The 23,232-nt window shown below is 38.0% G+C and overlaps 1 protein-coding gene across 8 annotated transcripts; it reads right to left on the bottom strand.

Annotated features, from left to right (window-relative positions):
* Positions 1 to 362: 362 nt before the first annotated feature.
* On the bottom strand, positions 363 to 22,837 carry LOC104212510 (uncharacterized). Of its 8 annotated transcripts, none has more exons than XM_070163061.1 (19): positions 20,964 to 22,837; positions 20,226 to 20,444; positions 18,232 to 18,336; positions 18,065 to 18,130; positions 17,810 to 17,968; positions 10,275 to 10,349; positions 10,042 to 10,193; positions 7,016 to 7,154; positions 6,855 to 6,924; positions 6,520 to 6,647; positions 6,353 to 6,409; positions 5,434 to 5,712; positions 5,256 to 5,341; positions 5,118 to 5,184; positions 4,963 to 4,998; positions 4,724 to 4,795; positions 2,273 to 2,352; positions 1,420 to 1,486; positions 363 to 1,110 (listed from the first exon to the last, which is right to left on the bottom strand). In XM_070163061.1, exons 1-19 carry the CDS (start codon positions 22,167 to 22,169, stop codon positions 844 to 846), a joined length of 3,330 nt encoding a protein of 1,109 aa, XP_070019162.1. In that variant the 5' UTR covers positions 22,170 to 22,837; the 3' UTR covers positions 363 to 843. The 8 variants fall into 8 exon arrangements, with proteins under 8 accessions (XP_070019162.1, XP_070019161.1, XP_070019165.1 ...); XM_070163060.1 differs by having other exon boundaries at positions 4,724 to 4,860; positions 4,963 to 5,029; positions 20,964 to 22,836; XM_070163064.1 differs by lacking the exon at positions 1,420 to 1,486 and having other exon boundaries at positions 4,724 to 4,860; positions 4,963 to 5,029; positions 20,964 to 22,836.
* Between the last annotated feature and the right edge of the window lie 395 nt (positions 22,838 to 23,232).

The raw sequence follows: 23,232 nt of genomic DNA, 5'->3' as shown, positions 1-23,232 counted from the left end.
GATAAATATCCAAGACTAGGAGGTACTAATCCATGAGATTACTTGTTAGCCGACACAATAGTTTGCAGGCTAAACCAAATTAGATTTTGCAATTTCAATTGGACTATCATAAGCTAGTAAACAAGCCTATCAAGGAGAATCAGAGAACCAGATTCAATATGGTGTCACATAACTTATTGACCATGTTTACTGATTTTCTTGCTCAACATATCTTATAGAAATTTTCATGATAATGGAGGAAGGGGTAGAGCTTTCACTATGAAATATAGCCGCTTCTGAATTGGGATAATAAGCAGTTTAGAGAAGCTGTAGAGGAACCATCTATTCACCGGTTGGCTGAATGAGATTCAAGCAAACAGCAATTGCCTAGCAAATTGCATCATACCTTCATCTTTTTGTTGAAAAAGGAAACTGCCAGTAGAAACCTTGTACATTTGTCTAATAGGTTGTCACGCACCATAATTGTTCAGGCTCCTTATTTGTAATTTATTGAAGCAAAGTTCAGCTGGAACAGTAGTATTATTCATATTTACACAATAAAAAAATAAAGGAAAGGATCCACCTTTAGCTTGCAGGCTCTCATACTCCGTACACACCAATGAAGGCCAATATAAAACGTCACTCCCCAAATGAATGATGTTTGCAGGAAGAAGTGAGCAGCAAAATGTTTGAAGGATACAAAGTTGCGGAAATCATAGCTTCATTGCACTCAGCAGTGGAGTTAGAATATCAGAAAATTTCAAGAATGCCATGGTTGGATTGAACCTATAACCTGAAGCAATTTTTAAGCCACCTTTGCCACTCCACTAGGATCATCCCTTTTGTCAAGAGAATTATTTTACCCTATTTGCGCAATATAAGTTTTCGATGATAGCAATTCAATTTAATCCCCTTGAGTCCACCTAACGTTGCCCCTGATTGCACTGATGACAAGTTAGCATCTTCTTTAGGTGATAGAATGGATTCCAATTCCATCTCCTGCTGAGGCAATAGCAATGACCATGCTGATGCCCAGGTGGCTGCTGGTACTGTTTTCTGAAGATTCCTCAACGGATTAATCATTCGGTTTTTCATTTCTTCAGTAGCAAGATCTTTTCCAGCACATAGAACCTAAAAAAACCACAACTTATTTGTCGTAAGATCTTTGCAAATTATTTCAACAATTTGATACTATTTACCTATCTACTTCTTTGATTAATGTTTATGTTATTTCGTATCAGAAATTCGTTTTGTATGTGCTGTAAGAGGTATAGATCTGATAGACAAATTACGAACATACAACGAAAATTACTAAATAAGATTTTGCATTACTTCGCTTACTTTACTGGATAAAAAATAAGAATAAGAGTTGAGAATATTTATATCAGAAACAAATGAACAACTCAGTCTGGCATCTATTGGTTCTGATATCGAAATAACCTCTGCAAAAACTGACAGAATTTTTGGAAAGTGCTCATATTTGGGACCCAAAAGTTCTCTGTCTGATCTGCAAAGCGAGAAAATTTGTTAAAACGTTAAAGACTAGAAGGAAATTGATTTAAGAGATTACCGATTAGAGTTTGCAAACATTAGCTGGTGTTCATTTTGCTGAATCGGAAAATAGACAAATCAAAGTAACAACCACCAATAAGATGATCAAGTCAACCCGACAAATGCTACAAAGATTATAGTTTAATAATTCATCTACATTAGAAAGAACATGGTGATCTTTTTATTTAGCATAAAAGCCTTCTGTCAAAGATTCAAGATTACAACTGCTAACAAAATTCTGCTAAACCAAATGTAACAGATATTTTCTAGTTGCTCCATCATAACTTTGAAAATAGACACAACACTATAATATTACTCCAAGCACTTTGTTTGGCTAATGGTCGCGTAAGTTTCCTAACATGTATCTGAAATTAGGAAATTTATTTAGAACATACACATCATGCATGCAATTATAAGAACAGCCGTACCTTTATCTATGGAAAATATTTTAAATCATATGTTGCTATTTTGTGATCCTTTTTTTTTCCTAAGTTTTACAATTGATGCACCAAAATTTTGGAATAATGAGAAACAATTGCTGAAAGCTAGCTGGCCAACAAATGCGTTGACCAAAAATCCCCAAACAATTGAATATTTGAAATTAATAAAGATGGGTTGTCATTAATAATCTTGTAACCTGCCTTGGCAATTATCAGTAGCCTTAACAAAAAGAAGATCTGAAAAGTAAAGTAAAGACTAGATGGGTGATAAAAAACTAGAGGAGACTAGTCCAGTACAGTACCTTTCGGCCATTGAACAGAGCTGGTCTTGAACAACCATGTTACCTCTTATAGGCAGACAATTCAACCAAGCCGGAATAATCTACCAAAAAATTTAGAATGAGCATATGTGGTGACAATTCAATTAAGCCGTAATAATATATCTACAAGTTATGAAGTACAATGGAGGAGCATATGCACAAAAGGTGTAAATAAAAGTAATATTCAGTTGTACCAAACACCAAGCACCATGTTAGCACTTAGCAATCCAGTTTCTTCAAAACAAAGGGAAAGTAGTGACTGTATGTTGTACATAAAAGTGTTTTATGTTTCCTTTTAACCTATACAATATTAAAAGCACGAAGCCCCTTAGCGAAATGTTGTTCGCCTTTTTTACCCTTTAAAAATAATTTTACACTAGATAAAATAGTCATTTAATTATTCTCCTACTAATATTTAAAAACAAAAGTATTTTCCTAAAATTTAGGACTTCTTTCCCTTCCTTTTAGATTTAAGAGTCCTTATTATTTTAACCTATGTTATGTCCTTATTATTTGGCATGTTTTCATAGATATATTATTTAATGCAATTTCACCTTTCATCAAAAGCAAAGATAAATGATCCATTGGTAAATTCAACCTTCTGACCAATTTTAAAAAGTATTTAAAAAGAAAAGAACTTTAAGTTGGATATTACAAATATAATTACACTCAATGAACTATCATTTATTTAAAAAAAGTTATGACTTTTTATCTAACTACGAAATTACCACTTTTACTATTAATTTTGTTCATCTTAATTAATATTCCTTTTGTTCCAATTGATGTAGCACTATTTCCTTTTTATTCGGTCCTAAAAATATCACGTTCTCTTATTTAGATACAATTTATTTTTAGAATTTTACTTTACTCTAAATGAATTAATTAGCAACCACCCAAATATTATGGTAACCATACCCACAAGCTTCAAAAATCTTCTTTTTTTTCTCTTAAATTCCATATTAAATCAAACACCGCCATATAAGTTGAGATGGATGAAGTAAAAAAGCCTGCATTTCTTTATATAGGGATGCTATATTTCGATGTACTCCAACAGAAAAATATGAAATAATTCATGATAGCAAGTAGTGTATTACTTATTTTACATTGAAATACAAGATCTTAGTCTTTGAGCTATCCTGGCCAAATTCAAACACTTTATGCCTTCACTGGAAGATAAAAATGAAAATTTTAAAATTAGGACAGATTCTAGCTTTTGTCATTTATTTTTTATTATATCAAAGTGAAAACAATCACCGGCTCGGAATTCTTAATATTTTATGATAAAAAATTACCACTATGTTTGAGTAGAAATAAAAGAACTTGAATTTTGAGATTCGCTTTTTCAGAGATTGGGATTTCACAGACCCCACTAATTGGGATTTCACAGGGTCGTTGGTGTTGTTGCTTTTTCAGAGATTGGTTTACGCTAAAATTTTGCAATAATGCAAATAATGATCAAAGATAAATTTGGAGTCTAAAAGATCTGTTTTTAACAAAATTAATTTTTTTTGGCTAAATACTGTGTATTTTTCTTAATATTCTTGTTTTAACAGAATGTAAAGGATCTTTTCAATGTTATTTCTAACAAAATATAAAAGATGAATAAATTATTATTACAACCTGACTATTAATTTCTTTACAATATATTCTACTAATTAATCGCACAAGAAAGAAGATAATGAAATAACTTCGTGAATTGGAGGTAAAGCTTTAAGTTATAATAAGACATCTGAAGTATGTGGGGCGGGAGTTATTGTTTTATTAAGCTAGCTAAATCAATTAATTTTAATATTGTCAAAAACTTACTTTTTTTTATTATTTATATTATTGGTAAAAAAATTATTTAATAATAATTACATAATCTTTTTAGATTGTGTCATGGGGTACACGTACAATAATTTGTTACTTGCCATATACAATTTTTATTGATTGATGCGATACACACAACAACGCACGTACATAAAGCTAGTGCCTAAAAGTGTCTAAACTCTCCTTTTCGTAAGCCAACTAAATAACCTCAGCTACAGGATAACTAAACTAAGTTTGAACGAAAACTAACCACTGGAATTTATACATCTAAAATGGAAAGAAGTTGGAATCATAGCGTATATGCATATACATATATATATATATATATATATTTTGCTTTCAACAAAAAGATTAAACAAGAATTATGGAAGATTCTTGTAAATCACCATGAGTGGTTAAAACGAGCATCATGTGTCTATATTCCTAGTTTATTGCAATCATTTATCAGGCTGGTATACTGACTTTCAGATATTAAAATTTGTAAGACAAAATGCTGGTCATCGCAAGTGCAAAACTGTTGATACATGAAATGAAGTTAGTAGTGAAGTACAACAACAATATCTAAATGCATATATATATATATACACACACATACAAACATTAGGGATTCTCAGAAAAATGCACCTGCGTGGAGTCAATACTTTCCCGATGAAACTGACATATCTGACCAAGTGCAAAAACAGCATCATAATATGCCTGTTCATTCTCAGGTGCAAGAGCATGTAGATGTGTTATCACAACATTGATTCTTGAAAGAGCCTCTGAATCACGTCATGAGATTTGGTAAATACAAAAATATATCACTCTTTGTTGACTTTCCCATGAGAAGAAGAATCTCAATATCACATTCGGCCGTATCATACCTCCGATAAATGGTTTGAAAACAAAACCACCATATTCTGCACAAAGCCCAAGTCCATAAAGCGCATTCTGAACATGAAATCAAATGGTATTTGGATGAATCATACATCAAATGTAACATGACTGAAAACTATCCCAACCACCAAGATGCACAAACCTCTCTAAGAACTGGATTTTCGTCGTTGCTCGCGTCCAAAATAAAAGGAAGACATATGTTATAATACCTAGTTTGAACAGAAAGCAACTATCAGAACTGTGACCTTATTTAAGAAAAAACTCATAAAGATACACCCACTTTAGAGACGATTCGCTGCATTCCTCCACAAGTTTATTAAAGATATTTACGCATGCACTTCTCTCTTTAGCTGTTTTATCCTTGCCCTTCAAGCAGTGAAAAAAGAACAATGAGAAATATAGGTGGAAAACAACCTAGGGGATCGAAATGTCATTGGTTACCATGAGCTGAAACTCACTGTCATAGGCATTAGATATGAGGAAAGCTCATTAAGGAAAGGCAAGAAAGCAGCCTTGAAGGTTTCGATCAATGTCAACAATATGCAACCAACCCTATAAAATACTTTTTCTTCTAGCTCTCTTTCCTCCCTCAGCAATTCAGCTTCCTCAGCATCAAAGTCATCTAATTTTTCTCTCTCTGTGAGTTTTCCTTTTCTGCATGAACTTTCTGTAATGACGTGCTTTATCCCATTCATGATTCTACGAACCTGATCTTCATCGAGATGTGGTCCACTTATCTGAAAGAACACACAAAAAGGACCATAATAAGTGAAAAATTGCTATCCAATACGAGTAATTTCTACAATTAGTGTCGTTTCTTGCTTTGAAGCCGGGGCTTCTTCCTCGAGTCCTGTAATGACAGTAATCATGAAACATTTCATAAGTTGGCTTAACAGTGATAATACTGAAACTAAGTTTCTCTACAGAGTCAACTACTACATGGTCAATAATCTGTTCGTCAGTCTTGCCTATTCATGTCAAGGGAACTTTTGTATATATGGGATTTATGGTAAATTCTAGTCCACGTTTCAGTTCTTAAACATTTTATTACGGTCCAAGAATGTCTTTTTGTAGGAATAACCATGAATTCTGCAATGCGCCAAAGAATCAAGTCTGGAGCTCCTATTTTACTTTATCCCTGAAGATCTTACTCTATGCAACTCATTACTCTTGTCTTCAGGTCTTGCTATGTAAAAGATTGTAAGTACTAAACTTTCTTTTGCTTCTAGTAGAATATCATTCTCACGAGCTGGGACAAGTGTGTTGCGTATCATAATGGACATAAAAAGCTCAAAATATAGCAGAACACCATCATAGAAAAGAAACTGCATAGAGTCAATTCCCACAAAGTAAAGAAACCATCATAACATGACGTACCTTTAGGCATTGATTCAATTCCTTCAATATAATTTCACATAGTTTTGTCTCATGCTCCTGCATGCAATAGCAATCAAAGTGTCACTTTTTCCTTATTCAGATAAATGGAGCTCAAACCTTTTCCTTAAAGGAAAGAAAAAAAGTTAAATACTAATGTTGAAGGCAACCGAATATATTGCGTCCCCAAAAGCCAATATTATACGGCCAGACAACTCCTTGAAGTACAACTTGTTTCCACCTTGAGCAGTCCCTTTCTCTACCGCCAGTTTAGCAGAACGCAACAGGGATGACATTGCTTAACCACAACAGATTAAAACAATATCTCATAAGGAATTCGAGAAGTTAAAGAAACATAAAGAAAACCATATGAAATCATGAGATTTTTCACCATTAGCAGAATACATGAGGTGATTCATGGCTATAAAAAGCATAAATTAAGACATGGCATCAGGAATTGGAAAGAAAAACAAAGAAAACCAGATGAAATCATGAGAAATCTCACCAAAAATAGCATTTTCCCTGACATCGTCGTGGATGTAGAATTTCAGAAGTGGATCTAAGACTGAAGCAGCCTGTTTCATGCATTTAGCCATTGGGATCATTACTGATTCTTAAATTACTCAACAACACGTGAGAAATGAGAAAGTGATTATTCAAGTCAACCTGGGAAATCCAAGGGTAGAAATCTTCCTCCAGTAAGACAGAAATGATGTCAAGGAGATGACAGGCTATAGATTTCTCCTCTAGTCGGATATTATCTTTGATGCACATGTTTGTTTCTTCAAACTTGACTATAATGTCCCTGCAAGATGTGAAACTTGAGCAAGATCCTCTGGACCTAAATAACCACCTCTACCCGCAGTCTTTGTACTCAGTAAAGCAAAAGAAAGAATATACACCAATAAAATCATATACAGTAAGTGTAAGGCCACATAAAATTTCACCAAGGAATTTAAGGTTGTATGGTGCTGGGGCCACGGGTACGGACTTTTGGGTTGTAGAATGCATTGAGGAGTTGGTGGAAATTTGTGCAGAAGGAGGCAATTCTGCGGTCAGTTTCGCGACCGCAAATCCATTGCGCAGACCGCATACACATTGCGGAGTTGAGCAGAAAAAGTTTTTTTGAAGGTCGTTTTGCGGTTCATTACGCGACCGCATTTCCGTTTTGCGGTCCGCACTTCCTTCGCACATCCAGCATGAGAAATTCCGGAGGGTTATTGTGCGGTCCATTTTGCGGCCGCATAACTAATCTGCGGACCGCAGACCTACCGCAGACCTAACCCGGCCAACCCAGTTTTGGAAGATGATTTCGCGATCCCTTATGCGGACCGCATACTTGTTCTGTTGTGCATTCTGCGACCGCAGAGTTAAATTTGGAGGGTCCATTTTTTATTTTTATAACCCAACCCCATTTTGATTAAAAGCCATTGGGGCTTGTTTTGAAGGCAAAAACCTGATGTTTTAGAGAGAATAGAGTATCTTAGAGAGCGAGGGAGAAGATCTATCAATTCTACTCGTCCATTCTTGCCCCAATCTTCAAGAATCATGAAAGTCACTCATTAGGCCATCAACTATCCGGGTAAGTCCTTCTCCTAAGCTTTCATGCAAGTTGTTACGAGTCTAAGTGGTATACTTTACTCTTCTCATGTCTATTTCTTGTTACTAATTCTTAAATTATTCATGGGTAAGGTTGGGTAGAAGGCATCAAATAGGCTTGCTTGACAGGGATGTCTCGATCGAGCGCCGGTCGCGCTCCCAAGGTCGGGGCGTGACAGTAAGGTAGGAACTTAAGGATACTACAGATTCCGAGACTATCCAGCCTCCCAACTTCAACTACAAACTCTTACTTCTCCATCTAAGTTGGACTAATCCCTCAGCTGGAAAGAAATTTCACTAATCAAATAGAAAGCAAGTTTCCACTCACTATGAAGGGGCAAATATAGTTCCACATATGATGAAATTGAAATAAATAATCTAATGAAATATCATATGTAGTGTCATCGTCTTGTAGATGTACTTAATAGATGCACCAGCTAGGGATCAGAAAGAGTTGTATGGAGTGTCCTACTCCTACTTGAGTTTTCCGATCAACCAATCCCCTATTTCTGGGACATTTGTGTTAGATGGGCCCAGGGATCATTGATTAGTCGAATGAGCCCATATCTGGCCTATTATTTGTTGGCCGATCCAGGTGGGGCCTCCTTTGTCTCCTGTCTCTATCTTGGGGCCCCTTTGTTTTATGATTAATCGCATATCATCTACCGTGCTTGCTGATAGTGTGCATTAGGGTGTTCTCTTCCCAAACAAGTCACTATTCCAGATGGAGTCTAAGGTATTTGGAGGTTCACGTTATATTTGATATGTCCAACCATTTGTTACCAAGTTAGACCAAAGGCCTTAAAGTGTGTTTTCTTGGGCTATTCCGGCCTTCAGAAGGGGTATCGTTGTTACTCTCCTGAAGTGAGCAAATGTTTTGTGTTAAATGACGTGGTATTTTAGGAGAATACACCATTCTTCTATATGCTTTTCATTTTGACAAGTCAAGGGAGGAAGATGAATGGTTAATCTACCAGGTCACTGGTGCTTTGACTGAACAATCAGTTGATATTTTTATTGAGCACCAACCGACTATCATGTCTCAAGAGTCAACAATTGCTCTATTTGCTTTACCAAGGCCGCCTGTTGTTCAAGTTTACTCTAGGAGGTGAGATCTAACGCCAGATACGCTAGTTCCCTCTTCAATCACTCCTTTCTCTCTCTCACTTTCTTCCAACTCCCTCCCCTCTTCTACCTTTCTAGTTCTAGGTCCCCTAACTCATTTATAATGTTCCTCGTCTTCGCCTCTACCCTGCCAAAAACTTCATTAATTCACACCTTTGAGCAATTTCAACTTCTTAGCAAGCCTGTAAGATGGGCTTCCCACCACATTGTAGCCACTCTACCATCCAACTACATTTTCATCAAAAATCCTCGTTCGTAATCACATGTTGTCAAATCTGAAAGGAGTCTTGTACTTTTTCGTCTTCCCCCATCCAACATGATAGGTGAGTAATCCGATGCCAGTCTCGTGAGAGGAGCTGTAACACAATCGAGGACAACTCCTCCCAGATGGTAGAAACCAAAATATGATCAAGTCTCAATTTGGATATTCTATTGCAAGATGGGCTTCTCCCTACCCTTCCAGGGTAGGGGTAAGGCTGTGTACATCCTATCCTCCTCAGATCCCACTTGGTGGGATTATACTGGGTAGTTGTTGTTGTTGTTGTTGTTGCTGCTGTTGTAATTTTAAATGAAGTATTTTGTGTATCATTTATCGAAAATCCAATGCTAGATACAACAGAATGATAGTCCATCATATGAATCCTAAATTCGTATGGTCTTACAAAATGCAGCATACATGTAGCACTCAGATTAACTTTAGTAATTCGTTCTAAAAAATTAGCAAACTCAAGCAAGCATTCATGATGGCAACAACATTTCAGATAAATACAGTACCACTTTTCAATGGAATGAGAAAATAATATAGACTATTCTCCATGAGAAGACTATAATACCACAATGTCACTTTGGGTTTTGCTACTTCTACCATTGCATCCTGATCTTTGTGAACAGGAAAAAGAAAAAAAGAAAAGAATAGACAACGTGCAAATTCAATAAAAAGTGAACTTTACAAATACAGGAAACCTTACCTATCGTAATCTAATCCATATAATCCAGAGTATGAATGATCATAGATGGTTATATCAAGTTCAACTTGAGCAAGTTGAATCATAAAAGGGATGGCTACCCTCATGTAAGGAAGAAATTCCTTCCCCATGCATAAGAAAATTCTGGCTCCTGCCTAAAATGAAATCAAGAGAATTGAGACAAGACAATCTAGAGAGAAATTATCTGCTCGTAAAATCTAGATATCAATACCTACCAAGAATAGATAAACATTACTGCGATCGTCTGCCTTCAGTTGTGATCCTAGTAATGACAGAAGTACTTCCATTACCTTGTGACAAAAACAACAAAAAGAAAAAGCTAAGATTTATGTATTGAGAAATGACAGAACACAAATAAGTTCTTGAAAGTTTGAGTAGAAAAATATTCTTCTATTCAATCATCAAATCTATACAAGAGTCATGAATTTATACAAAGAAAAGTTCTGCAAAAGATGGTAACAATCCCTTGACTCAAGGAGATTCCTGATTTCAAGGGATTTTCTGTTTAAACATTTTCCTAAAATATCTACATCTATATCTCCTAAGGATCATACAAATCTGATAAAATCAAAATCTATTATCTTTTTCCTTTAATCTCTACACTCCCCCTCAAGTTGGTGCATAAGATATCAATCATGCCCAACTTGCTAACTAGAGATTCAAACTGTTGCTTGAATAGTCCCTTAGTGAGAATATCAGCTATTTGTTGAGAAGTCTGAACAAAGGGCATGCCGATTACTCTATCTTCAACTTTTTCTTTAATGAAATGTCTATCTATCTCAACATGTTTTGTTCTATCATGTTGCACTGGATTGTGAGCAATGCTGATCACTTCCAAATAGAAGCCTTTACAGATGCGGATTGCGTTGGATCTCTAGATGACAGAAGATCAACATCCGGTTACTGTACGCTCGTAAGAGGAAACGTGGTTGTGAGAAGGCACGGGAGAAAATATGATATATTGATATTGTATGTGATGCAATACAAGAGGTGCTATTTATAGCTACTCTATACAAAGGGGATACTACTCCTATTCCAATGTGGGACAATTACATAGCTATCTCTAACACTCCCCCTCAAGCCGGAGCATATAAATCATATGTACCGAGCTTGTTACATATATAATCAATGCGAGGACTAGTGAGGGACTTGGTGAAAATATCTGCAAGTTGATCATTCGATCTCACAAACTTCGTAGTAATATCTCCTGAGAGTATCTTTTCTCTGACGAAGTGACAATCAATTTCAATGTGTTTAGTTCTCTCATGAAACACCGGATTTGATGCAATATGAAGTGCAGCTTGATTATCGCACACAAGTTCCATCCGACTGATTTCACCAAATTTCAACTCCTTGAGCAATTGTTTGGTCCAGACTAGTTCACATGTTGCCATAGCCATTGCTCGGTATTCTGCTTCTGCACTAGACCGAGCAACTACATTCTGTTTCTTACTTTTCCAGGACACCAAATTTCCTCCTACTAAAACACAATATCCAGACGTAGAACGTCTATCAGAAGGTGATCCTGCCCAATCAGCATCCGAGTACCCAACGATCTGCTCATGACCTCGATCCTCAAACAGTAATCCTTTACCTGGAGCCGATTTTATATACCGGATAATGCGGACAACTGCATCCCAATGACTATCACAGGGAGAATTCATAAACTGACTTACAACACTCACAGGATAAGAAATGTCGGGCCTAGTCACTGTGAGATAATTTAATTTACCAACCAGCCGCCTATAGCTTGCAGGATCGCTAAGCGGCTCCCCCTGTCCAGGCAGAAGTTTAGAATTCGGATCCATCGGCGTGTCAACAGGTCTGCAACCTGTCATCCCTGTTTCCTCAAGAATGTCTAACACATATTTCCTTTGAGAAATAACAATACCTGAGCTAGATTGAGCAACCTCAATACCTAGAAAGTACTTCAATCTGCCTAGATCCTTAGTTTGAAAGTGCTGGAAGAGATGCTGCTTCAGATTAGTAATACCATCCTGATCATTGCCCGTAATAACAATATCATCAACATAGACTACCAGATAAATACATAGACTTGAAGCAGAGTGGCAATAAAACACAGAGTGATCAGCTTCACTACGAGTCATGCCAAACTCCTGGATAACCGTGCTGAACTTACCAAACCAGGCTCGAGGAGACTGCTTTAGACCATAAAGTGACCGACGCAAGCGACATACAAGGCCACGAGACTCCCCCTGAGCAATAAAACCAGGTGGTTGCTCCATATAAACCTCATCCTCAAGATCACCATGAAGAAAGGCATTCTTAATGTCCAACTGATAGAGGGGCCAATGACGAACTGCAGCCATGGATAGAAAAAGGCGAACTGATGCCACTTTAGCCACTGGAGAGAAGGTATCACTGTAATCTAGCCCAAATATTTGAGTGTATCCTTTGGCAACAAGACGTGCCTTAAGTCGATCAATCTGGCCATCGGGACCAACTTTGACTGCATAAACCCAACGACAACCAACGGTAGATTTACCTGAAGGAAGAGGAACAAGCTCCCATGTACCACTTGTATGTAAAGCAGACATCTCGTCACTCATAGCCTGTCGCCATCCTGGATGAGACAATGCTTCACCTGTAGACTTAGGGATGGAAACCGAGGACAATGAAGATATAAAAGCATAATGGGGAGATGACAGACGATGATAACTCAAACCAACATAATGAGGATTAGGGTTTAGTGTGGTCCGTATACCTTTTCGAAGTGCAATCGGTGTACTAGGAGCAGGATCCGCAGTAGGAGCCGTGTCAGGTGCAGGACGAGAACCAGATGGGCCTGATGTAGGGCGCGAACGACGATGATAAGTCAAGAGTGGTGTTCCTGTGGCTGGGGAACTAGGAGGGATAACACTGGACTCCTCAAAAGTTGGTATGGGTGAAACCTCTGTGGTTGAAGGTGGAGGAGGATTACTAAACTCCTCAAAAGTCGGTATAGGTAAGACCTCAGATATGTCATGGTGGTCAGCAGAAGTGACATCAGTTGTGAAGAAAGGTTTAGACTCGAAAAATGTGACGTCAGCTGACATAAGGTACCTATGAAGATCAGGTGAATAACAACGATATCCCTTCTGAACACGAGAATAACCAAGGAAGACACACTTGAGAGCACGAGGAGCTAACTTATCTTTCCCCGGGGCTAAGTTATGAACAAAACATGTGCTCCCAAAAACCCGAGGTGGAAGAGGGTATAAGGCTGACTGGGGAAACAATATTGAATGTGGAATCTGACCCTTGATGGGAGATGAAGGCATCCTATTAATCAAATAACAAGCTGTGAGAACTGCATCGCCCCAAAAACGCAGCGGAACACGAGACTCAATTAGAAGTGTGCGAGCAGTCTCAATAAGGTGCCTATTCTTTCTTTCTGCAACCCCATTTTGCTGAGGGGTATAAGGACAAGATGTCTGATGAATAATTCCATGAGAAGACATAAACTGCTGAAACTGAGAAGATACATATTCTAAGGCATTATCACTGCGAAAAATGCGGATAGAGACACCAAATTGGTTTTTGATTTCAGCACAAAAACTCTGGAATATAGAGAATAACTCAGAACGATCTTTCATTAAGAAAAGCCAAGTACATCTTGAGTAATCATCAATAAAGCTAACAAAATAACGAAATCCCAAGGTTGAACTGACTCTACTAGGACCCCATATATCAGAATGAACCAAGGAGAAAACAGACTCTGCATGACTCTCAACACTACGCGTAAAGGAAGCTCGGGTATGTTTCCCAAGCTGACACGACTCACAATCTAATCTAGACAAACTGGATAAACTAGGCACCATCTTTTGAAGTTTGGATAAACTCGGATGTCCTAAACGTCTGTGGATTAGATCTGGAGGATCTGTAACTAGACATGTTGTGGAAGGACTGAGCGAGTTAAGGTAGTAAAGACCTTCTGATTCACGACCTGTACCAATTGTCCGTCCCGTACTGCGGTCCTGCATAATAAAAGAATCATCAATAAAATATATACCACAATTGAGGGCACGAGTCAAACGACTAACAGATGCAAGACTAAAAGGACAACCAGGAACATAAAGAACGGAATCTAGGGTGATAGAAGACAATGGGTTGGCTTGTCCAACTCCTTGTGCCTTAGTTTGACATCCATTGGCTAAAGTAACAGTAGGAAGAGACTGTGAATATACAATATTCGACAAAAGTGATTTATTACCAGAGATATGATCAGAAGCGCCTGAGTCCATGACCCATGGTCCAAGAGTACTAGACTGGGAAACACAAGCAAAAGAATTACCAGCAATAGGAGTGTCAGTCTGGGCAACTGAGGCTACTTGTGGAGATGTTTGCTTACTTGCTCGATACTGAAGGAGCTCATTATATTCTTCTTTAGATACAGAAAAGCCCTGGTTACCTGTAGTCTCGCTCTGAGCAACGTAGGCATTTTTGGGTGGACAATCATTTAAGGAATAACACATTTCGCGAGTGTTCCAAGTTTGTGACAATAAGAACACTTGGGTCTAGATCTCCCAAAACGACCGCCTCCTCGTCTATTCTCCATAGCTTGAGATGCCCGAACATCCACTGTCTGGGATGCAAGAACAGAGGAATCAAGTATTTGTGATGAAATCACTAGGTGACTTGGTGCTGCAGCAAGGCGAAGTAATCGAGAGAATAATTCATCAACTGTAGGGACAGTCGGACTCGCCAAAATCTGGTCTCGTACTGAATCAAGATCATGAGGAAGTCCAGCGAGTGTAAGAACTAGAAACATTTTCTGTCGCTGCTCTTGTTGTTTTGACACACTAGCAGAAACTGGCATCAATGTCTCAAATTCCTCCATGACTGCCTGTACCTGACCCAAGTAAGTAGACATATCTAATTCTTGCTTCTTTAAGTTTGTCATCCGTGATATCACATCATAGAAGCGAGATATATCATTAGTGTATAACGTACGAGCCTTTGCCCAAACCAAATAACATGTCTGGAATGGCCGAAACAAAGGCATCAACTTAGAATCAATAGAACGCCACAAGATGCTACATAATTGAGCATCAATTTTTGCCCAAAGCGCTATCGCCTTTTCATCTCCTTCGCTAGACTGTTTAATCAGATGATCTTGCACACCTTGACCTTTACACCACAACTCGACAGATGAAGCCCAAGCTAAGTAGTTTGAACCTCCCATTAAAGGTTCCGAGGTAATCATAACATTAGAGTTTCCAGAACTCATGCTTTTAGACCCAAAAACATCAATTCCCAAAGACATCTTGTAAATTATTACCAAATAAGAGAAATAATCAACTGTAATCCACTGAAAATAGAGTAAGGAACACTGAACCAGAATAGTAAACTACTGTAGCAGTTGGAAAGTTACTGTTGCAGCCGGAAAATATTCAAAGTGGTCGGAATGAAATAAAAACAGTAGGGGTAGGATCGGAATTACCAGAAGACCCAACTGTTCTGAAGGAACTTTTTCAAAAAATGGCCGGAAGTCAACTTTTTGAAATCACTATTCACGCCGGAAAAATAAAAAAGTAGTCGGAATTTGGTGTAACCTGGATGGATAGGCTCGGAATTGCAAGGGAAACAATCTGTCCTGAAGAGTCATCGCCAAAAAATGGCCGGAAGGTGGCCCACGCAACGTTGGAACTTCGCCGGAAAATTTTCTTTGGACAGCTACAGTACCGCCGGAGATTTTCACTGGGATTTGGTTGCCGGACAGTGACTACTCTTGTGGTAGTGTTGGATTTTGTGCATAACACTGACCGAGACAAAGCAGACGCAAAACAACTTTGAAAGTCGCCAGAAAAAAAGGGTTCCGGTGACTGATTTTACTTCCCGGAATCGCTGGAATTTATGCACAGCGATAAATCTCTCACGATAGCTCTGATACCATGTGAGAAGGCACGGGAGAAAATATGATATATTGATATTGTATGTGATGCAATACAAGAGGTGCTATTTATAGCTACTCTATACAAAGGGGATACTACTCCTATTCCAATGTGGGACAATTACATAGCTATCTATAACAGTGGTTACTTGGAGAAGCAAGAAGCAAAGTGTAGTTGCTAGATCAAGTGCGGAGGCAGAATATAGAGCTATGGCTCAGGGTGTTTGCGAACTGTTTTGGCTACAAAAGCTACTACAGGAATTGAGACAATATGAAAAAGGAAAACTTTCCTTGTACTGTGACAATAAAGCTGCCATCAGTATAACTCATAATCCAGTCCAGCATGACCGAACAAAGCATGTGGAAATTGATCGACACTTCATCAAAGAAAAAGTTACAACTGGTGTCTTGAGTTTGTTTCATGTGCCATCGGAAAAACAGCTAGCTGATGTGTTTACAAAGGTCTCAACAAGCGAACTTTCCATACTTTGAGTTGCAAGTTGGGCATGTGCGACATCTTTGCACCAACTTGAGGGGGAGTGTTGATTGGCATGATTCAAGGAGACTTGATTTAGGAGTGTTAATTAGCATGATTTCAGGAGATTTGATTATATTTAGGAGATCTAATTAGCATTAGGAGCTTTGTACAAATTTCTTTGTTCATGGGATGTAAACATACACAGAAATACAAGAAGACTTTTCTTCTTCTCAAAATCTACATTATTACCAATTGTTCTTGTGCCGAGGGTCTATGGGGAACAACCTCTCTACCTTCTCAAGGTAGGGGTAAGGTCCGCGTACACACTACCCTCACATACCCCACTTGTGGGATTACAATGGGTATGTTGTTGTTGCTATCGTCTTTTACAATTATCTTTACTCTTGACATATCAGTCATTTTGCAATTGACACCACTAGAACCTCCCAAATGTTCACCCACTTTTTAGAAATACTTAATGCCAAGAAGGATTGGCAATTCGACGAAATTCACTACCAGATCTCCCCCATTTTTGCTACACCCTGTTCCCACTGTCCCATCTGTCAAGAATTAAGAAGGTCCCTCCCATCCACCTCTGTACCTCTTGACAAACCCTTGAGGCTTTTGATTCAGAGGATTGGCATTTTCGGCAATATTCACTTCCAGCATCTTGGGATGGCTCTTCATAAGACGTTTGGGCTGAGCAGTGGTACTGAGATTGCAATATAGACTTTGGAATCTGAGGTGGAGCCTTTTTACCATTCTCTCACCTGATGCTCAGACAGGTTCCTCCATCGTTACAACTCAAACAACAGAAAACTTTAAGTTCCTACAGAGAAATCATTATCTCTACATGCCGTCTGTAAGTTCATCAGAGAATCGAAGGTTTACCTCTTGTTGAGTCTCTGGGAGTTCCAGAGAGGAGACATTCTATTTCTAAATCTGGCATATAACATTATCTTCCCAATAATTTATTATTTAGAGCTTTGAAGGTTCTCCTCTTTTAAATAACTAAATCTCTAATTATATGGATTAATTAAAACATGTTATATACATTATAACCAAATTTTTAAGAGGAATTTAATGACAGATGTGTCGGGTGAGCAAGAAAAGTAATCCAATGCGTAAAACGTGTACACCATGTCTTTGGGGCATAAGGGACTCTAATTGTACTAGTAAAGCATGAATAAGATAAATGCATCAGCTACTGAAATATTGATCCCATAAAACTAAAATTCCCATAACCACTCCGTATTCCGCAATGTTATGAAAGTGCCTCTCCTCGTGACTCGAGTCCCAAATTTGTGCTTTAAACATTGATGTCATTCATATGTGACTAGACTAGAAGTATTGGTTACTGGACAAAGTTTGTAGAAGACCTGTTTTGCGTCATCTCTGAATTTCTCTTTGCCAACAGCGAACCCAAGATAGCTTATGGAGTATATTGCTCTGGCCCGACCTAATACATTAAAGTTTCTGTTTGCCATGGCGGTTTTTAAGTACTGCATAACAGTGTCATAGTTTATTCTGCAGTATTCCTGTTAAAGTATAATATATTACATCCTTATCCTTATAATAAATAGAAATAGGATTAAGTAAAAAAAAAAACTATCCTTAATAAATCTAGGTAATACCTTAGACAATTTAGCTATACCAGTAAACACCATTGATGCTGCATCTTGGACCATTTGTTTGTCATTCTGAATTTCAAATAGCAGAAATCAAGAAAATACACCATCAGTCTATTGCACTTGTCAGCATAAGATACTTTTATAATATGGTGGGCTCTATATTTGCACACCTGTTGAAATACAGACAGATTGTTAATCATTCCATCGAAGAAAGGTATCAAAGTTTCTGGCTTAGAGGATGTATAGAACCTGTAGAAAGCAACCGAGGATTGTACCTTCCAAGAGAAAGTGAATAGAGCATTAAGACGCGTTTGAACCAAATCTTTCAGCTATGACATTTTCAAACTCTAATTAATACTAATCTTGGCATTTTCACACGTGTTGTTGATTAAGAGAAAAGATCATTACTTCCTCACTAGTCTCTTATATCAAAGTTGGTCCACTTTCTTTTAACCAACAGCAAGATAGCCCTCAAGGTAGCAACAATAACAACAACAACAACCCAGTATAATCCCACAAGTGGAGTCTGAGGAGGGTAGTGTGTACGCAGACCTTACCCCTACCCTGGGGTAGAGAGGCTGTTTCCGAATAGACCCTCGACACAAGAATATGAAATGCGACAATAGAATAGTAACAACAACATAACCAGAAAGATAGTACCATGCAGTGACAAGGTCTTAGAAAATAGTACGAGCACAACATGTACCACTGGCATACTAAAACACGACACTGGCTGACTAGACTTACACACAGAACGGAGTAGAAAAACGTTCAATTACGTGCTAACCTTCAACCTTAATGCTCTCCCTCCATACCTTCCTAACAAGGGTCATGTCCTCGGTGAACTGAAGTTGCGTCATGTCCTGCCTGATCACCTCTCCCCAATACGTCTTTGGTCGCCCTCTACCTATCCTCATACATGTTAGAGCCAACCACTCGCACCTCCTAACCGGGGCATCTACCTCTCCTCTGCACGTGCCCGAACCATCTAAGTCTCACTTCCCGTATTTTGTCTTCCATGCGAGCCACACTCAACCTTGCTCGAATATCTTCATTCCTAATCTTATCCAACCTCGTGTGCCCGCACATTCATCTCAATATCCTCATTTCTGCTACTCTCATATTTTGGATATGGGCAATTTTAATTGGCCAACATTCTGACTCATACAACATGGCTAGTCTAACCACCGCTCTGTAGAACCTGCCTTTAAGTTTCGGGGGGGCACCTTCTTGTCACACAAAATGCCAGATGCTAACCTCTATTTCATCCAACAGCAAGATAGCCTTCAAGGTAAGCAAGATGAATTAATAAAATCAAATTTTCCAGCAGCACCCTACTAAGCCTATAAGTTAGGTAACTAACAAGTATTAATTTTTTCAAGATTCTGGAGGGCAAGTTTCAGAAACATTAAACGCTTGTGATACTAGAACTCATGCCCTATCGAGCATGTTATCCCATTTTGAAATTGGTTTATTCTGCAGCAGAATTTCTCTCACATTACAGAAAAGCACAAATGACCGTTGACCACATATCAAGAACAAGTACAATGCAGATACATATAGCCAAAAGATTTATCAAAGTATCCAGAAAATTACATCAAGACCACAAGATCTAAAGCATAACGCATTAGGACGAGTGGTCTGGTATAGAGCCAAATCTCGTACATACAATTAAAGCAGGGCGGTAGTTACCTTTAGTGAGGGAGTTCAATTGAATCCCCTTTGTTGGAAAATCTTTGCGCGAAAAAGATGAAAACAAACTTTTGTATAAATATAAATTGTTGAATCCCCTTGACAGAATTAAAACTTAGTTTTGAAATTTTAACATTTTTCTATATCCCCTTGCCGCTGCACTAAAGATGTTATTTAAATTATGTCTTAATCCCATGATTCTCGTCAGTCAAACATGCTAGAGTAACAAAGTAAATTTATCAATTATTTTCACTGGTGGACAACAACAAAATCTCAAAAATCAAACAGGGAGTAAACCTATACAAAGTTAGAGATGTTCAACTGTATGATTTATGTAATGCCATTGTAAAAGTGCACTAGATAGAATTTTTGCCGATTGTTCGCAAAATTGTTCCCTGTATGAATGATAATTGAAATTGCATTTGGGAAATTGCAGCATCAGTAAAGGGTTCATATCAGCATAGGACAAAACCTGTATTATTGGATTTTGAAAATCTGCCATAGCTGCAGCTAATGTAGGTAATACTTGATCATGGAATTGTTCTTGCAGCTGTGGACAGAAGAAGGTCGAAAACAAGGCAATTGCCCTAATAGCGGCCCATCTTACTCGAGGGTGAGGATCATGGAAACAATTCAGAACCATGTTCAGGAAATAATTCAGAACCAGTTCCTCCATACTCGTAAGCATCACCTATAATAGCAAAAAGGACATTGGTTCAAACTTCAACCTAGCTAACCCCCCCCCGGGGGGGGGGGAAGTGAAAGAGAGAGAAGACCATAAAAGATAAACCCGGCCAATAAAACATATTGCAAGGCATTTGGATTGAGAATAGAGGCATGTGGGGAAAAGTATCTTTGTATGCAAATTATAGTAGCTGGTTCGCCAGCAAAAGCACCTCTTAAATGCTACCATTCCGTCCCAGAGTTTAGGAGACGAAGGACTTAAAAGATTTCAGTGTAAATTAGATTGAGTTTCTTAATTCTTTTGACATAAAAGTTATATTCTTAGAAATTAGACAAATTTTCTGTAAAATAATATCTTCTAATTAAAAATAATTATAAATCATAGCCTGAGGGAAACAAAATAAAAAATATAGACTCCTAAAGACTACAGAGGGCATGTCCAAATAGTATGCATAAAGATCAAACTAACGCCGTAGGAACAAATAAACAACTAAGAATGAAGTAATATAGATTCTATCATTTGTACCTTCGGGCAACATTCAGAAATAACAGCAAGTGCAAGAAGTGCTGCATGGCGTTTCTCCCAGTCGGGGGCAGCCAAGCAAGCAGAGAGCTGCTCTTTAGCAACAGGAGCAATAGTCTTAGCACCTAATGCACGAGACAAGCGATCGAAATAGCAGATCCCAACCATAATGTTACCATATTCCCAAAATGCAACCTTGTGGATATTGTTCCAAGGTGGTTCGTCCTCAACATCTTGTAACAACTTCAATAACATAGCAAAACAGTTGCTAGTAAATAATGGTAATTTCTTCATCATGCCGGGAGCTTCCTTTTTCGCCTCAACCAAAGTTATCAGAAACTTAATCGTCAAGTGCCTCGTCTCCTTTTCCAAACTCTCATTCTCTGCTATCTCAAACATGGTAGCCACCACTTCTACTAGTTGCATCCTTAAGAACCTAGGTTCATTCTCAGCAAACTCAACAAAATGTTCCAGCGCTTCCCTGGCAGTAACCTCCTCACCTTTGTTCAATGCTTCTGTCAAGGTCCCCAACAAAGCTGGCAATAAACCCTGATACCAGTCTTTATCGTTTGAACTCGGGAGGCACTGAATGATGTCGATCGCTGCCCTCAGGGCAGCCATCCTCAATCTCATATCACTGCAACCATTCAGTGCACCTAGTAATATATCCTTGATCCAAGGGGCTGATGATAAGTCCTCTCCTTGTTTGGCGCACTGGGAAACTAATGACAAAGCGGGCTCTATTACCTTGATATAAATGGAGCTGTCATAATATTGGTTGAACAAGCTACGTACTTCAGACTCCTTGTTATCTTGGAGGCTTACACAAAGCGTAATATAAAGGTTCTGGATAATGGATTTTGATTCTTCAATCTTGATACGGTTCAGAAGGATACATTGCACACTGGACCGAGTCGATAGACTTAGATTGCGCCAACCATATCCATCATCCCCAAAAAACAAATTTTGGAGGACGATAGCACACTTAGCGCGTGAATCATCAGTGATATGGGGAGAGTCAAGAAGGTTAGCAAGCTTAACAGCAAGCAAGTTAGAATTCTCCTGCTTGATCATGTCCAACATTGACTCAGCCTCAGAGGAGCTCGACATGAGATCCGAGATAAAGGTTTCAAAATGAACACTAGAGTCAGACCCAAGAATCGCCTCCATCTGGGCCCTCTGGAACTGAGTCAACTCGCTAATATCCATTACTGTACTGAGAGAGTGGACTATGGAGTTGTGACTTGTGACAGAACTGAATTATACACAAAATCGGATGAGGCTCCTTCCAGAGGAGGATCTCTCCAGTTCCTTCAGTTGGTCACTGAATTTTCTTAACAGTAGCTTTTAACAAGGGTTAATTCCTGTCTCTAAATTCACTCTAAAAACAAAAATAACAAAGTTGAAGCATGAATCTCTTACATATATATAAACAAACAAAGGACAATTTCATAAAAAGAAAGAGAATGATCTCAGATAGAAGATTTCACTAATGAATAGAAAAAGTAAGAAGCAAATCAAAAAATAGTGAATTTCATCGGAAACCCCAAGTTTGCATTCACCATTTTTATTCTCTTCTTCCCGATGCCAAGTTCGGGTGCTTGATGTAGGTGTAGAATTTTCTAATTGTATTACAATTCTTGATTTTCCATTTTGTTATTCATACATTTGCAATTTATGAAATGAAAAGCCCTTACAGCTGTGGAGAAATCCCAAGTTGAGAATTTTAATACTTCTCTTTGACTTGGCCTTATTACTTTGGAGCCAAGAAAACAAAAGGTCAGAGCTTCAAAATAGTTGACTGTTGTCTTCTCTTCGTCTTAGGTGCATTCACCTGGCATCTGGCAGCCGAAAGAACAAGTTAAGAGAGAGGATTTTGAGAGGGGAAAGATAGCCTTTGCACATATATTTAAAAAATATCACTATAGTTTTTGAAGTGGTTTTGAAAAATAATTTTTGAAAATTGGGACGTGTATTTATTTGAAGAAAAGTTTAAGTTTTGTGAACATAAGAAAAAAGTTTATTCAAAAATTATCCTAAACCAGTTTTGGGGGAATTTGAAAATTTTTGAAACTTTTTTATTCCAAAATATGATCATATTTCGTAAACAAATAAATTTTTTTAATTTTTTTTTTGAAAAAATGAAGCCAAAACTTATGGCCAAAGAGAGAGATTTATCCAAAAATAAAGCCCAACTGAAAATATTGGTAAAAAATTGCGTGGGGTAGTCACTTTTTAAAGTGATATTTACTTTCTATCCAGCATTTTAAAT

This window comes from Nicotiana sylvestris, chromosome 11 (genome assembly GCF_000393655.2).
Source record: "Nicotiana sylvestris chromosome 11, ASM39365v2, whole genome shotgun sequence".
Lineage (NCBI taxonomy): Eukaryota > Viridiplantae > Streptophyta > Magnoliopsida > Solanales > Solanaceae > Nicotiana > Nicotiana sylvestris.
This window is presented reverse-complemented; position numbering and strand designations above follow the sequence as displayed.

What these genes read in the sequence shown, in the direction of transcription:
- LOC104212510 (XM_070163060.1), bottom strand. Translation starts at nt 22,169, where the DNA reads ATGGATATTAGCGAGTTGACTCAGTTCCAGAGGGCCCAGATGGAGGCG. An exon ending in TCTACCCTTGGATTTCCCAG is followed by an intron (nt 6,925 to 7,015) that starts GTTGACTTGAAT and finishes TGCATGAAACAG; the next exon opens with GCTGCTTCAGTCTTAGATCC. An exon ending in CATATCTAATGCCTATGACA is followed by an intron (nt 5,342 to 5,433) that starts GTGAGTTTCAGC and finishes CACTGCTTGAAG; the next exon opens with GGCAAGGATAAAACAGCTAA.